The 17,640-nt window shown below is 42.1% G+C and overlaps 1 protein-coding gene across 6 annotated transcripts; it reads right to left on the reverse strand.

Moving 5' to 3' along the window:
* Positions 1-10: 10 nt before the first annotated feature.
* On the reverse strand, positions 11-17,639 carry IL4R (interleukin 4 receptor). 6 transcript variants are annotated; one of them, XM_041120177.1, is made up of 10 exons: positions 17,494-17,634; positions 12,248-12,348; positions 7,860-8,004; positions 6,830-6,981; positions 5,584-5,738; positions 4,815-4,971; positions 3,917-4,016; positions 3,227-3,296; positions 3,013-3,089; positions 11-2,905 (listed from the first exon to the last, which is right to left on the reverse strand). In XM_041120177.1, exons 2-10 carry the CDS (start codon positions 12,318-12,320, stop codon positions 598-600), a joined length of 3,237 nt encoding a protein of 1,078 aa, XP_040976111.1. In that variant the 5' UTR covers positions 12,321-12,348; positions 17,494-17,634; the 3' UTR covers positions 11-597. The 6 variants fall into 6 exon arrangements, with proteins under 6 accessions (XP_040976111.1, XP_029857641.1, XP_040976112.1 ...); XM_030001781.2 differs by having other exon boundaries at positions 12,248-12,363; positions 17,490-17,634; XM_041120178.1 differs by lacking the exons at positions 5,584-5,738; positions 12,248-12,348; positions 17,494-17,634 and having other exon boundaries at positions 7,860-7,994.
* Position 17,640: the final 1 nt, after the last annotated feature.

The following is a 17,640-nucleotide window of genomic DNA, read 5'->3' on the forward strand; positions in this document are numbered from 1 at the left end:
ATAGCATTGCTTAAGCCCAAATGACAGTAATCTTTATTTCAGGTCTTGATTGAACAAGTATACAAACATATAACCCATGCTGGGGCTAGGCACACAGGACCTCCCTCCTCCTCTCCCTCAAATAAATTATGGGAGCTGTGTGATGCTGTCAGCGCAAGTCAGTCACTTCCCCTTTGACCTGCACCTACGTCCCACTTCCAGGCATGTCAGCATCCTCCACATCACCTTTGTGTGCTTCCCGAGCAACATACAGGGCCAGGGCAATAACCACAGGAGGTGTACTAAGAACTCCTCCTTTATGCAGCTGCTGCTTACTTTTAGAGAACAATCGAGGCCAGAGAAACTTGAGCTCCAGCTTTGCCCCCCTGATAGAGTTGTAGCTGCAATTGTTCGGTGCTAACCCCTACTGTCCCCCAGCAGCCTGCATCACATACCGACTGCCAGCCCTGCAGCAGGCGTGAGTGTTACAACCCACTGAATCCATGTCTGAACTGCAGCAGCCCTCACTTCAGGCAAGACGGGAAGAACAAGCAGCATTTCAATTTGCCACATGGTTTATTTCCCATGACACATTTGGTTCAGTCTTGGCAAGTGTGGCTAGGCTACCTTCATGTAGCAGTTGTCCTCCTGGGCGAGGGCTTGTACAAGTTTCATTTTTTTCTCATTCTTCCTGTTGTTTTCCCTCAACAGTTCTACTGGTCTTTTTTTAACTGCAGGTGCCAGTCTGGAACCCTCACTGTGAATGCTGTGAGAATCAGAAGGACAGGAGTTATCCACAAAAAGAGGAGGTGACAACTTGCCTGAGACCAGGAGCTCCAGGGGCTCTGCAGTTTTTCTTTCTAAGTTTAGCCCAATGCTGTCCAGTGATTCTTCTGGTAAGCTAGCTGCTGAGCCACACCTCCTGCCTACCCCATGCTTTATCACCTCTTTATTTTCCCCTGCATTTCCAGGTTTCCTCAAGTGGTTGTGCGTGTGGCAGTGACAGTCAGTATTTAGTCTGTTACTGCTGCTCTCTTGCATTCCTTTACCAGTATAGTTAAAGCTGTTGCATTTTGTGCCCCTTATAGTTCTTTCTCTGCTGCTAAAATCTTGACACCTCAGTTCTAACAAATGCAATAGCTGTTTGTCCCTGCTGGTATTTTCATCTTTGGTATCACTAGACAGCTCATTAGAGTTGATGATCCAAAGGCTGCCATCACTGGTCTGTGTGACATTCTCACTAGAGGCCAAACCTGGAACAGTGCTGCAGTCAAAACCCTGTACAATCAAACATACGTGGTTATCTGTCCTCTGGTCAGGTTCACAGATTATGGTATCTGGAGGTGTTTCTCTCAGGTTGTTGCACAAAAGACAAATGAAGGGTTCATACAGTGACCTAGAGATAACCTCACTGTCATTGTCACAGTACGTACCATTACATTTAACTACATTATCAAAAGGTTGATAACCAGATGGTTGAGGTCCAATGGGGCAAGAAATTATATTGGCTTTCTTTTGAACATTTTGGTATGTTACTTGCTTATGTATTTCTTCCTCTGGTAGGAAACCTGAAGCACTATCATTTGCATGTATGGAGAAAGATGGAAAATTAGTATGTTCTGAACAGGCATTTTGAAAATCAAGCTCAGTGCAGGGAGATCTGTAGTTGGTGTAACGTGTCTGATTGCTAGGGGGTCGAAAAATTTGACCTCTGCAGCTAAGTTCTGGTGTCTCTGCAAACTGTGTCAAAGGTGGTGAGGAGCACACATTTTCAAAACACAGAGTCAGGCTACTGTTAGCCATAGACTGAGACATAAGGGTATCAAAGCTCTTATATGCAGAGCTACTTGGTTCCTTGAATGTAGACACAAGAATATCAAAGCTCTTGTATGCAGAACCACAGGGCTCTACAGATGGAGACATAAGGCTGTCACAGCTCTTGTAGGGAGAACCACAGGGCTCTACCACTGGAGACATAAGGGTGTCACAGCTCTTATAGGCAGAACCACAGGGCTCCACAGATGGAGACATAAGGCTGTCACAGCTCTTGTAGGGAGAACCACAGGGCTCTACCACTGGAGACATAAGGGTGTCACAGCTCTTATAGGCAGAACCACAGGGCTCCACAGATGGAGACAAAGGGCTGTCACAGCTCTTGTATGCAGAGCTACACAGCCCCATGGATGGAGACATAAGGGTATCAAAACTCTCGTGTGCAGCGTTGCTTATTCTGTCTTTTTTGGTCCCAAAGGATGGTTTATTTGGAGACTCCTGGCTCAGGGCACATGAGTCATGCTGACTTTCAGAACTGCATGGAAAAAGGCTTTGATGAACCATATGTTGAAGATCTCTTGCATCCAGAGAAGCAGAATTTATGCTGGAGCTCTGATAGCCAGATTCAAAGGATTCTTCTGATTGTTCTGACTTCTTGCTGGCTGTACTACAATTGTAGTCATCTTGAGAGGCTTTGGTGAAAAGGGAGACTGTATGACATGGCTGCTGACTCTTGGCTGCACTTTCCTTTGGGTTTTGCTGTGATGGATTTTCTGACTCAAGTTTCTCAAAGGTTTTATTCTCACCTGTGATGACGTCTGGCTCTTTATTGTCTTGCACGTTGTTTTCATCTGCCAGGAGCTCAATAAACATGCTAGCTAGTGCATCATTGTGTTCAGCGTGCTCTCTGAAAGCACTGACGCTGCTCTCACAAGGCTCAAACATGGTGATCTGGTCACTAGTCTCTTCCTGGCTCTCAGCCTCAATGTCTGTTAAACATTCACAGATTTCTACAGACTCTTCAACCAGAACAGTCTCAGGTGTTAAAACTGCACTGCTGCCTTTTGGAAACCAGTCTCCAGGCTTGCTGTGGCAACTGGAAGATTTCTCAACACTTCTGATATTACTTTGAGCCAGACAGTTCTTGCAACTTCTGTTTTTGGAAGTCAAAAGGAAAGGACAGTTAATGTTTATGTAATAGGAAACTATTTTGTACTGTAAAGAGGGGGGTGTGTGTGTGATTCCCTTTATCTTACTTACATTTGATTTTCCATATGACTCTGCTTTAAGTCATGGAAAGGGAACTTAATTTCATCAATGTAGCACAAAACTGAAAACTAATAAAGATACAAATGAGATTTAGGACACGTGAATTGTGTTTAGTATCCCCTGCACTAGCCAGACAATAGCACTTATTACATATTCTACTTCCAGTGATCAGGAAAAGGTATTTTTTGCAAAGCCTTTAAATTACCTTGACATTTTTTACAACCAAATGGCTCTTTGCTGGATTTGGGATTTGATCCCACCATTCTTTCTTCACTCTGCAAGGGAAGCATTAAAATTGTTTGCTTTGACTGCATTTTGGCTTTACCAGTGTACACTTCCCTCTTCTGCTCTTCTCTCCCTCTCAGCCATCTGCACTGCAGCAACAGGAAGTGCTTGTTCTGTGCATCTCCAAGGGCTGCTTTTCATTAAACTAGTGCTACGATGTTTATATGTTCGGTGCATGACTGCTCCGCACAACCACAGTCACATGTTCTTCTAATCATGTTTGAAACAGTGTGCAAACCAGACAGGATCCCACTTTCACATTACCACTAAAAAAAATTTTAAAAGAAATACAGATATTTAACCATCATTACTGGAACTCCAGCAAAGGCTGGGGTCCAAAACTGACAAACCCCGTAACTGCAGCCTGTTTTGGATGCTACAAGCGGCCCATTCTAGTAAGATTAATAGCGAATATTCAGTTATCTATTCAGAAAATGACAGAGTGCAACTGATTCGTGTTCATAAAAGCTTTGCTTATAGCAAGATAAAGGTGCTGCGGAAAACCAAAACATTAGATTCCTGTACTACTAGACATTCAGCTAATCAATAGCAATACTGGTATCTGTGCAAACTGCTAGTCTATAAAACCTGTGAACAGTATGATACATACTTGGTAAAACAGAAGTAACAAGTTACAGATACTGCCATGATCAGTATGCAGGATACAGGAACAGCCATCTGCAGAATGTCTTCAGCTGTTACTTGGTAATCTGTTAAATAAACATACACATTTACATGTGTATGTGCATATAAATCCAAGTACTGGCAATACCAAATTCATTGCTCTTCTTTTGCACCTTAAAAAAATACTCCTTCAGAGAATGTAAAATAAAGCCTCCAGCAGACAAACAACAGAACATATACAGCTACCAGTGGTGATGGTGTGTGGCGTGTCTGAAAGATCAATGCAGGTACTGCAGTCCGTTGCTGTGAGTATTAGGAGCTGGGAGAGCCAACATGTACTGTGAAGCCATTTGTCAGCTCTTGGGGACAAACCTGTCACACAGTCCCTAGAATGGCATTATCATCCCCACCGTAGTGCAGCTATGCTTCTTGCCCTCTCTGTTGCTCTTTGGAGATTTTTATAAACCCTCAGCCCTCTGATGGTTAAAGTATTGCTTAATTTGCAGCCTAAATAGCTCTTGTTCACTTACACCCACTTGCTCTTACATCAATGTTGTTCTTTAGTTTAAATATCTCTTCTCCTTCCCTGGTGTCTACTTCGTAAAATATTTATAGAGAATAAACACATCCCCTTTCAGCCTTTTTTTCACAAGGCTAAACAATCCAACTTCCTTGGTCTTATCTTCCTTAATTTGCCCAGGAGTTGCTTTTTATGTTTAGTCTCTTTGGAAGCCATTACAGATGTATCCACAATACATTCAAAAGGATGCAGATGATGATTCCATAACTCTCCTCTAAGAGGAGAGCAGTGGGGATATATCCATGATACGGTTTATAAAACTGTACCATCCTTTTATCAAGCTGCTATTTGTTACAATACTTACCATAGTGAAATTCAACTTCTTCACTCCATTCACTCCAGTTGGCCGGGTAGTCTGTATAGTTACACCTTACACTTGCGACATAATCATAGCCTCTCCTCAAGGAGCTTGCAGTAATTTCAAAGCTTTTTGCCTGGTAGTTAATTGCTTTTACAGAAACCTGAAAAGGAAGTGAGAAAGTTCACTTTGATTTCTTTATGAGGTGAAGGGTTAGTGACAGCAATTAAATAACAATAGTGTTACGTGTTTCAGCGACCTTTCACAAATGAGCAAAGGAATGACTGTATACCTAAACTGGTATGTGTGATACTGCATTTTGTTGTCATAAGCGGGTGGTATTTGCAACATGCCACCATGCATGTTCTTCCCCTTCCAGAAGAAGCCCAGCTCTGAAGTGCTGGATTGTTCAAAAGGGTGTCTGAAATGCCTCAAGTGTGCCACAGAGTCATGAACTGACTCCAGCTTTCTGATGTCTAAGGAGCAAATGAAGTTCAGGGAACAAAAGCATTTTATTTTCAATCTCTGCCCTGTCTACTGTGAAGAGCAGAGCATTTTGGGGTGGCAGTCAGAAGAGTTTCAATCCTTTAAAGCCCAGCTGAAGCACCATGGGGCAATGTGACCTGTGGCAATTGTGTGATCAAGAACATTGTGGGACTTGCCCTTGCTGGCCCTTACACCATTATTCATGAAATGGTTTCAAGACTTTTCGGAGGACTTTTTAAACCTGAAAGCTCCAGAGAGACAGAAAATGAAGAGACTAACTGTCTCTTACCTCTGTCGGGTGCTGCTTCCTCCAGTATTTCACTTCATAGATGACCGGCTGTCCAGAGAGCATGGAAGGAGGAGAGTAGCTCTCCTCCCAGCTCAGAATGAAATTACCATTTTCAACTTTCTCAATGGCAAGATTTTGGGGGGCCCTTGGCTTAACTGTATGTTAAAAAATACAATTAAGGAGAACAAGACAATGGCAAAGCACTGATGGAGAGAAGCAGAGAGACAAACATTCACCAGAGACCAGAATCTCATCGCAGTCAATGCATTTAGCCCTTTCCACTATGCTGTAGCACAAGCATATAGAGGCCAAAACAGAGCAACTGCAAGGTATTAATTCACAAGCACTGAATCTTCAAGCTGGCTGAACAAACTGCAAGTTCAACCTTGAGGTGCACTGGATGCAGCTTTCAGCCTGGAAAAATGGGCACAACCTGTGCCCTCACAATAGCATGCTGTGCCATGGGGCAGGCACAGAGCTTCTGACAACTTTGCAGCCAAGCTGTCCTGGCTACCCCTCTCTTAGAAACTGAAGCAGGCTCCTGCTTATTCTGCTGATAAGCAGCAGCGACAATTAAGTATTCTGAAAAGAACCAGCTCAGCGATGCAGATGAATGCCTGCCTAAGGTATGTGAATGATTTCTGTGAGTGTTTGAGGTGACAAGTGTTATGAACAAGCACATTGTTCTAAACAAACTAGGTGCCTACAGAGAGACATAAACTGTATCTACACTCTGTCCTGTGAAAGAGCAGTCTCGTTAAGTTTTTATCACTGGTTGTTATAACCGAACACCAATTACCATAAAAATCTCTGTTTAGAGGGGATGATTCAACTAGTCTGAAAAATCAGAGTACGACAGAGACAGGAATGGAAGAAATTTCAGTAGGGATAGCCTAGTGTCTTTCTAGAAACTGGAAGCAGCACATTCCTCTTCATCCTTGAATTCTACAGCCAAAAGTAAAACGGACTAAGGACACATCTAAGCCCCCAAACTGCTGCTGGCTGGCAGCTGAGAGGGTATAGCTAGAAGAAGAATCAGCCTCTGCTTGCCCCATTGTTTATACTCTTTCCTTAAGAATCTACTCCAGAATCAGGTTTCTAAGCCAAATAGATTTTGCATTTAAGCCAGCATGGCACTTTTCAGCTCTGATAAGGAAAAACTGTTCCAGTTACATGAATGAGGAGTTAGCTGGGATTGCAAAGCCTGGAACCAGATGTCCTGGTGACAAAGTAAACACTTTCTTACCAACCAGGGCTGGTGTAACACTGTAATTCCACATATCAGTCCCATTGAACTGTAGAGCTAGAATATAGGTGAGGCCTGATACAAAATAATCCGGCCATATTGTGCAAGTGCACCTTGAACTGTCTTTTCCGTTCTCAGGGACACATGTATTTCTGAAACACAGACAGAAAATTATGTGATATTTAGAGAGTATGGCACACTATTTCTTGAAAAGATGAAATCAAGCTTCCTAATGTGTAGAGCTCATCAAACCTGAGACAAACAAGCTTAGTTCCTAGAAATGTCTGGCCCAAATAAATCCAAACCAAAACCAAGCTCCCCCAAACTTGCAAACAACCCACCCTCCCCAAACACCCCTTGGATATCTGTATCACACAAATGAAAAACTTGACAGAAAGGCTAAGGATTGATCCCAAGAGGAAAAAATAAAACACTCTTCATCACACTTCAACCTCTGAAGAAGCAGGCTTACAGCTTGCTAGTATAGGAACAGGTTTACTACAAAGTGAGGTTATTTGGATATCTGGGTGGAGAAATCATATGGAGAGGAACAGGAGAGCCCAGATGCATCTTCCTCTGTAGGAGATGATGACTGGCCCTGCTGCACAACAGGGACAACAGTCTTTGCTTGAACACAGAGTTAAACTGTGTGCAGAGGTAATCAGTCACCTGTGCTCCAGGGCAGAGCACCTTTCACACAGGCTACACACTGGCAAATCAGGTAGGATTTCTCCTGAAGGTAAAATTTCGCATGAAATGAAGGTTGGTAAGCTTATGAGAGCCCTACCACCCCTACAAATAGGACTTGATCACTCCTCTGTACTAAGAGTGCAGAGAGGTCTGCAGAAGAGCAGACCACTGAACAGAGCGTGCTGTTAATTGCAGCAACCCATTTTCCTCCTCGCAAGAATAATCTGGATTATGTTTTGTCCCAGAAACCCATGGTAGAGGGAGGGAATCAAAGCTGATAATGGCTACAGGATACATGAGGTTCCAACAATGATAATGTAACATCTTATTAAACACTTACATCGGATGATGAAAAAGTTCCTGACTGTAGTAGAGCAGGAATTCTTTGGAGCAATTCGTCTGTGCAGTCACTTCCCAGTGACAAACCAGCTCTTTGTCATAGTCACTGAAGCATGCAAACTGCCGTACATGTTCTGCAGCCATAACTAGGGAGCAGCAGCACACAATGAGAAGCAAGAGAATCAAAAGAATAAATTGGACTAAGCAGAAATATTAACTTTTCCACCTAAACAGAGCTACCAACCCCCTATAAATTAAGTGAAAGCATTGTTATTTTTCACATTCTGGGTAAATGGAAAGAGATGCATGTCTGTCCTAGTTTCAGCTGGACTAGAGTTAACTGTCTTCCTAGTAGCTGGTACGGTGCTATGTTTTGAGTTCAGTATGAGAAGAATGTTGATAACACCGATGTTTTCAGTTGCTGCTAGTAGTGTTTAGACTAATGTCAAGGATTTTTCAGCTTCTCATGCCCAGCCAGCGAGAAAGCTGGAGGGGCACAAGAAGTTGGCACAGGACACAGCCAGGGCACCTGACCCAAACTGGCCAACAGGGTATTCCATACCATGTGACGTCCCATCCAGTATAGGAACTGGGAAGTGGGGGCGGGGAATCGCCGCTCGGGGACTAGCTGGGTGCCGGTCGGCGGGTGGTGAGCAATTGCACTGCGCATCATTTGTACATTCCAATCCTTTCATTATTGCTGTTGTCATTTTATTAGTGTTATCATTATCATTATCCGTTTCTTCTTTTCTGTTCTATTAAACTGTTCTTATCTCAACCCGTGGGTTTTGCTTCTTTTTCCCGATTTTCTCCCCCATCCCACTGGGTGGGGGGGAAGTGAGTGAGTGGCTGCGTGGTGCTTAGTTGCTGGCTAGGGTTAAACCACGACAATGTCACCAAATGTCTCTACCTTTCTGGAGACAACATCTACAGTCTTGAAGAGGAAGCAGGTCTGCAGTAGTAATATTGAAATAGAAAGGCACAACTCATCCAACACAGTCTTCCACGCACAGAAAATCTGATTCTGATAGCTCTATGTAAAACTCATCAACATTTAATTATAAAACAGCATCATGTGTTAATACAGAAGGTTCAAAAGCCAAAATGCAGGTAATTAACAGAGTCAGACTAAGATCACTGCCTACAGGCATGTACTCATGCTTTATCTGCAATGGTTCTAAGCTTCCCAAATGCATGCCCTCTGCCTCCCTGCCTCCCCAGAGCAGTTCCCCATTGTCTAGAAGATCTTCCTGTCACAGGCTTCCTTCTAGTATACACCTTTTCTTAATTTCACTCAGTATTTCCTATTCCATCTTCTTTTCATTGTTATGATAGTGTTCGGAGACCTGGAGAGATTGAGAGTCACATTGTTCCAGGCACTGAGAGGGTACAGAAAAGCCCAAAGTCTCTGCACTCCCAGTGCTTGTGTTTACAGTCTCTTTCACTGGCAGTATTTAAGAAAAAAAAACAGAAAACATTGGTCAAAATATCTTTGTTAAAACTGGAAAGGGAAATGGAATACACAAGCCTCGGTATCCCTTCCAGCCACATTTTCCATTATTTCAATGCACTCCACACGAGTGAAACAAGGAACAGAAGAGGAGGAGCTTTGTGACAGTAATGTCATGCTGTTATTAGGACTAACAGTGTGCCAAACGTGGTACTGGAATGTGATCATTTCTAAATGAAGCAGTCAGAAGTAGCTAATACTTTTATCATCTCAGACAATTCTTTGCCTTCTTTGATGTTTGTTACTGGTAAATATTAACAGTAACTCCCTTTTCTTGTACAAGTTGTACAGATCTAAATCCTTCTCTCCTGCTCTACATCTCAATTCCCCATAAACATTTTGCATAGCTTTGGCTGGTTTTAAGAATCCTGTTAATTGATATTTTTCCGATAGTTTCACAAGGGATTCTGCTAGAAGGTTCCTCTGGCAATTATACAGGGGCCAATTTTGTTTACATGGCCCAGCACATTACTAACTCCCCATTCTTGTCATTTACAGTGCAAATTCAAGATTAAGTTGCCAACAATTCACATCCTGTGAGGTCCTTGTCCTTCAGCTACAGCTGCTTCACAGGCTTATTCCTTCCAATGGGTACCTAAGTTTCAGATTATTCCTCCCAAGCAAAACTTCTGTTGTCAAGAACACGTAATTTCGTTTTATCCTTCCTACATTTCCACTTTTCTGTAGGCCACTTATGTTATTTATTCTGATATAACTTCTGCATACTCTGATACAGTACAGTATCTGCAAATGTAATAAACATGATGGTCAGATGCCTTTTAGTGGACATGATACATAACATACAACAGGACCTACTGTACCCTCTGCTCTGGTACTTCGGTAAAAACCCAACTCAAAGAAACACTTAATTATTTAGTACTGTCAGTGTACGGTCTTTCACCCTCATTAAAATCCACACATCACTTTCACTTGCCTTTCTAAAAGGCCTCCCACAAAACTTGACTACCAAGCAGTCCTTAATCACTTGAGTAAGCTCAATAACCTTAGTGAGGCTCACTTATGCAAATGAGGATGCACGGCAATGTCAAGGAACCATTTTAAAATTCTGTAAAAATTATAATTGAAATTGTCTGGTATATTGACTGGTTATAAACCTAGAACTGACTGCAGCTCACGGTTTCATTAGTGTTCAAATATTTAGAAAAAATTTTTTGCTTTGTTTTAGTTACTAAGGCTAGCTATTTATCTTGTAGATAAGAACTATCACTCTTATGTCCTTTCTGGATGGCAGCACCACATTTAGTTCCCCTTTGTTCTGCATAGTCCTGGATTCTTCAAAAAAACCCAAGAATTAAACTTCTGCAATACTGTAACAGTCACGCTGCTCATGCTCATTTATTTTAAAAGAAACATTACCTATTTATCCTGTTGCTGCTGTTTATATTTGGTTGCCATTTGTATTTTTATTGTTTCTTTTTTTTTTTCACTTTAAGATGCACTTTTAAAAGAAGTACTAACATTTTAAGCCCTTTAAAGATGAATGTCATTATTTTTCAACGTGTTAATGATCTTACACTTTCAAGAATACTTCAATTAAATGAAGGCCTTCCTGCTGTGTTAAGCTCTGATGATTAGCAGCTTTACTTTATCTTGCCTGTCAGCGTCCTCATCTCTTTCTAAAGTCTAAATTATCTTCTGCATTTTCTTCCTGTGACCTTCTCTCTTTTCCATCTCTGCTACACTGTATTTTTTTAAAACCTCAGATATTTGAGAATTTCCTTTTGAAACCACGTACAGCACAGAGTTTGTTTTCAGTTCATGTAGTTAAAAAAGGGAACTGAAATACTGGACTTCTTTTTTTAATCCTCAACTAGAATACCATGCTGAAGAAACTTAAAACATGCAGTTAACTAGGGGGAAAAAACCCCAAACTGTAAAATTAAACCTTGATAAAGATCATTTACAGAACGTGGGATTACCGAGATCAGATGACCCAGCCAATGCACTCTTGCAAACCTTGATCCTTCTCATTAATTCAATTGTACTATTTCATAGTACATAAGAAAGTAGCTAATAAACCTTCTTTTTTAGAGACAGACTATTTTTCTTTCAACTATTTTGGTTTGCTTTTAGAAAAAACAAAACTGTAGACTACTGTGGAACAACTTAAAAAATACAGAAAGCAAAATGTAAGATTCATTTTCCAGAGAATAAAAATGCATTGTCGGAAAACATGATTTTATATATCTTGTCTGGTCTGCAGCTACGCATCCTGCCAGACCAAAAGAAGGGTGTATGAAGAACATATAGGACATCACATGTCAGTCATCTGCCCCTGTACAGGCACAAGTCAGGGCACCTAATGTCTGACAGCAAGTGCCTGCATGATTTGTTCAAATCCCACCAACTACATTTTCCAACTCAATAACTCTGCATACTTTGGAGAACGCAAATTGACAGATGCCCTTTAACAGCAGATCTACAGGCTCCATGCCATGAGCATAGCTCCCTCCAGGTCCCGCATGGCCCAATAGCGGTGTTTATGAAAATAAACAAATGAGAGACTAGTGCTTTCTACTCTTACGGGATTTCTACAGAGATGTCCCTGGGTCATTGCTGACCACCCTGTTTGCAGCAAGGTGTCCAACAGAGGTTAGATAATGAGGCAGCAGGGAGATGACTTCCCAAACCTCAGTTTCTCCTTCCTGCAAATTCCTATTTTTAATTGCTCGTATGGAAAAGGTCAATAAAAAGAAAAAAAAAATTCTAAGAATTTATTCCAGTATATGGATATTTCTGACATTTGAAGTTACACATTTTATATTAGTTAATTAACGATAATAGTGTTGCCTATTAGTCATGGGAAAATGCTGTCAATAAAACTTCAGTATAATAATTTAAAACATTGACAAGCGTACCTTCATTTGTTGTATATGAAAAGAAAAGGGTCCACAGGGTATGCAGTGCAGCACTTAGGAGTCTTGGCATCATTGACACTGGCCAGGTTCAGTAAGACAAGCTATGCCAACAGAAAACATTATTATAAGTTTACATCAGTGCCCCAGTTAAGGTAAGGGTGTAGTTCTTCCTACCACGCTGCTAGATGTTAGGATTCAGATCCCTTGCAGTGCCTGATCTTCCTAAAGCTTGCTCATGGAACAAGAAGTGTAGAAGAATAAGGATAATACAAATGAGCCAGAAGACTTTTCTGCAAAGTTTTAATTACAGAGGATACTAAACTGACATTGGCAGCAGACCCACTCTTTTAGCCACTAGAAAAGCAAAGCTGCTAGTACATGAGATATTAAAAGGATAAGCAATAGACCAAATCGTTGACTATCAACATGCCACCAAAGCCCTATGATTCCACTCAGATGACTGAAAGAATTTAAGAATGAAGTGCGCCTGACCTATTGACTAAAACATTTTCCGAGTCCTATCACCAGTACCCTAGATAATAACAATATTATCCTCTTGAAAAAGTTCTTTGCAAGGACCTCTGACCCTTGCTTCAACAGAATGCAGATTCATTAAAATAGTAAATAATTAGAAAGAAGTTGTAAACCACATACCTAATCATTACATAACCAGCACAACTTCAGAGAAGGAAAACTGGGCAGCTTTTACATATTAGAATTCTTTAAGCATAGCAAAGCTGCGCAGGTAAACTGAAAACAGATGAAATAACTAATTTAAGACTTTCCAGAAACTTATTTCCCCAAGATTCTTTTGCTGATGCAATGTAGCCACTTCGTGGAAGATCATATTCTGGATCAGATACGGCTATCAGCTTTCATATCACTAGAAATGTATGTGATGCATTTAAAATTCTGGTAAATTTGTAGGTAAAGTCATGCTAACTAATACGGAACCACCATGACTTTGCATTCAGCATAAAGAGGGACAAAACCTGTTCAGCAGCCCATTGTCTGTTAATACACAACCCTTTTGTCCCTCCCTCTCATGCTCTTGCTATTTTCTAATCTCCAAGTCTGGACACAGTGTTCTTACTACCTGCGCACTACAGTTGCTCTGCTTACATCTGCAAAGTTCCCAGGTGGAACGTTATTTTTGATTTCAAAACCTCACGATTCTCTCTGTGTAATGGAGTGAAGAGGAGAGAACTCCTCAGATCTCCTTTAGCAGGAGAGTGGTGTTGGGCTTTCTGCAGAAGTTTTTTTAGATTTTGAAGTAGAAGGGACCATTGAAACATATTTGTTGATGGTGGTTCAATACCCTCTGCTCCAGCTACAGGAGCAGAACAACCCTTGACACTTCTAACAGATTTGAGTTTCACCAGCATGCTAGACAAAAGGAACTGGCGAGGGATCAGCAACTCTGCCGTGGTATAAACTTAAGTGACTAGCTTAGGAAAAATTTAATGACCTTTTGGAAGTATGCATGTGGGCGCTGTATACACGTAAGGCTGTGCAGCCTCAAAGGCATGCTATCAAAGCCATATCCCCTGAAATAATTCCTCTCAAACTGTGAAGATTCTCAAGTACAGCTGCTGAATATTTGTTGTCAAATACAAATAGAATAAACACAAGGTAGGCAACAGCCAGACACTCTCTCAGTTGATTAAGGGACAGAAAAATAACTTTTTTTTAAAATAAGGACCACCACACCTTTTATTGATAAATACTATCTACATAAATCAAAACTATTGTGAAATGTAGCAATAGAAACTTTTTTCCCCCGATATACTCAGAAGTACTAGCGCTTTCCTTATGATCAATCTTTACTTCCATATGTCAGATTCAGCTCCAAGGCAATTACCTCATAATCCAAGTTTCTGCGCTTGTCAGAAAAGTCACGTTTAACGATACTGTATTTCTTCCATTCTCACATGCATGATTGACCACTCTTTAAAACAAGCTTCCAAAGATTAAACATGGAAAATTTCAATCTTAGAGGTTAAGGGATAAGAACATTGCTAGTGAAAATAGAAGATTAGACTGGAAACTCTTTTGTGACTTTCTCTGAGGCAGTTACTGCTCATCTAGTAATAAAGGACATACTTGAAGGATTTATTTCTCATAAATGCTCAAGAAAACTATTACTCAAGAGCTGAGCTTTTCACATTTTGAGCTCTTCACCTTTTGGAAACAGACAAAATGTGACTGAGCACAGTAATAAATTTTTTGAAAAGAACACAAGTGCCTTTGCTGCTGCTCAGAAAAAAGAGAGCAAACTGCTCCAGCATAAAAAGATCGTTCTTCTTTTCCTCCTTTTTCCTGGAATTCTCAAGAGAGGCGGCGTTTGCTTTCCAGCCCATTGTTAAGTAATACCGTCGCATGACGGGAGTTCCAAGAAACTCTTAAAACTTTGGCAGAGAATCCTGTATCACATAAGCATGTATGAATCAGCAGATGGCAGAGCAAAAATATCTCCCCCACAGGAGAAAAGATCTGTACATGTTGATGAAAATGGAGTTAACCCATCCTCTAATGAAACTGCAAACTTTTTTTTTTTTAATAATAGTGGACTATAAATCCAATGCAAAGGGAGAAAATTAAAATGACAGTAGCTTTCCTGTCTGTTAAGTTTTTCTTTATATCAGATAATGAAATACCAATCTTAAAAAAGTATATAACACGTATAGAGAAAACTAAAATCACAGCAAACCTAGTAATCCCAATATATTTGAGGACAGTAAGGTGTAAAAGACATCAGTGACTTCCCCAAAGCTATGAAAGAAATCTCTATTGGGGCTAGAAGCAGGTCTATGTGGTTACTGGCACAAGTTACATGCTTTGATCATTTATCATTTCTGTCTCTTGAAAAAAAATATGATATGATTGAAGATATTTCATTTACCAGCAAGAAAACAATAATGACTTCTGGTCTGGTCTTCTAAATAAACTAGGGTCACATTTAATCTACAGGCGTAATTTGCAAAACTGTTATGCTCAAAGAGTAACTCATGCCCAAAAGACAGGCAACAGAAATTTCTATGTAAGACTGCTTATTTTACCTTTGCTGCAATTGTACAGGTAAAGGACCACTCCCTGTTTTAAAACTGGCTCTTTTAAAAATTAAAGTACATCTTGTCTTATTCCTTCTGGTTTAAAACATTGGCTGTAACTGCAGACTAAAATGAGATAAGCCGTATATAGCAAAGCAAAGCAAAAGTTCATCAACTGATTTTGTATCAAAATTCGAAAAGAAAAAAGTGAGGGAGTAATTTCCATCTTTTTTTCTTGCTGCTTTTATTTCTTTTTCTGTAAGTGCCTATACAAAGTGGCAGACCTACAGGAACATAAATCATAATACCTATTTTTTGACATGCAACATGACTGTCAGAGGCAACTGCACAAAGTATGTGTATGGTGAAAAGCGTAGGTGTCTCATACAAAGTGGGTTTTCACAAGAATTTGGAAGCTGAGGAAAGAGTCCTGTACACTGTGTTAAGGAGTAAATTAAAGGGTAGACTGGAAGATACTTCCAAGTTCCAATAATTAAGGATGGCAACTTTGGTCAATGAAGGGCCAAAAGATAACACAAAGTGGGAACTATTGAATTTTATCTCAACTGAAGAGTAAACCACTCCCATGTGCTTCTTTGCCATTCAATTAATACACCACTGTGTTAATGTGGTCTCTTCTTACTGAGACTGCTACAGTGGAAAGCATTGGGTAAGCAGAAACTCAAACCCATGCCCAGGTCCTTAGATTACAGATTCGTTAGTTGGGAGGCTTTGTCCCATTTTTTTATCTTAAAGGGCATAACACACATATTATTGCTTATCTAGCACAATATTTCCTGCACCATTGTATGACTGCTAAAGAAGGAATTTAACTTCAGAATGGTGGATTTTAAAGGAGAAAGACATTCTTTTTAATTCTTTTTAAATGAGTAATTTTACTAATATTTTAATGTCATTCTCATTCCACAAGTTCCTTCGTGTAGTTTGAGATACTTTCCATTAATGTAATTTTATGCAACAACATGCAACAACATACAAATGATATCTGCATTTCTGGAGCAGGACAGGGCACATCTGGATAAGCCTCTCCTCATAAACATGAAAAGAGCCTCTCAAAATGAGCAGACAGGTTCTCTCTAAAACACTTGAAACTGGTCAATTTTTATTTTTGACTTCAGCTGAGGTTTCTGCATTCCAACGTATTTTCATATTGAGATGACAGAAGCCAGCAAAGGGCATAATAACATGTCATTTGGGCCTATAAGGAATACAGTACTTTCACATAATTTGAGAAACTGCAAATCTAAGTCTGCAAGCAGCAAGATAACTTCAGGTATTGTCTAATTCAGAACCGACAGAAACTATGGAAACTGCTGAATTTGGACACGTTGACAAAAACTGCCGAAAATACGAAGCGTCCGAACTAAAACGACTACAACAGCTCACTTCTGATCCCCATTTCTGAACCCCGGGTTCTGAGAGTTTAGCACAAACTGGTCTGAAGCGATCTCAGAACCCACACACGCTGGCAGTCGTGTTTGAAGAAGGAGACCCGAGAGCGGGGCGCAGCTCTGCGGTTCGGCCCGTTCCCGGCTCCCGGCTAAGACGGCTTTTCCAAGGGAGCGCGGGAAGAGCTCCGGTGCCCCCGCGCCCGCCGGGCAGGGCCTCGCTGCCCGCGGGACGGGACGTTCCGGGAATTAAACCCGTTCTGCCTTCGCTTATTTCTAAAGTAGCGCCCCAGTTCAGCGGCCTCAAGGAAGGAAAAGCACTTCTGTCGGCGACAACGCCCCGAGAGAGCCCTTCCCCCTAGGGGGGAGCCGCAGCCGAGCGGCACCCGCGGGATGTCCGGGGACCGGCCCTGGGGCGAGCGCTCCCCGCCGCCCCCCGGCAGCCCGCGCGTCCCGGGGACCTCCCGCTCCCCCGCCTCCCCGGACCCCGACAAGGCCAAGGGACATTGGGAGCAGTAATTGCAATTCCGCCCAACCCGTCCCGCGCCAGCCGGCGCAAGTCCGGCGCCAGCCCGGCGCCTTCCCGGAACCGCTCAGGCTGCCGCCCCGGCCGCCAGCGGCACGGAAAAGCCAGCTCGTTTTCAGCATCGGTGCGGAGAACGGCAGACACCGCGTCAGCCGCGAAGCGTAAACCGCGCAAATTCCGCTTCAGCCACAGGTAACGAGAAGGAAACCGTCCTTCCGCCGGGCGGGGAGGGGAAGGGGCAGCCGCCGGAGGTACACTTGCCTGGTCGGTGCTCTCCCGCGCCCGGGCTTCGGTTCGGTGCGGACCGGGTGGTCCCGGCCCCAGCGGCACCCGCGCGTCCGCCCCGACACGGGCGCCGCGCTCCCCGGACCCGCGTCCTCCGCTCCGCTCCGCTCCGCCCCGCCCCGC

This window comes from Aquila chrysaetos, chromosome 25 (genome assembly GCF_900496995.4).
Source record: "Aquila chrysaetos chrysaetos chromosome 25, bAquChr1.4, whole genome shotgun sequence".
Taxonomy (NCBI): domain Eukaryota; kingdom Metazoa; phylum Chordata; class Aves; order Accipitriformes; family Accipitridae; genus Aquila; species Aquila chrysaetos.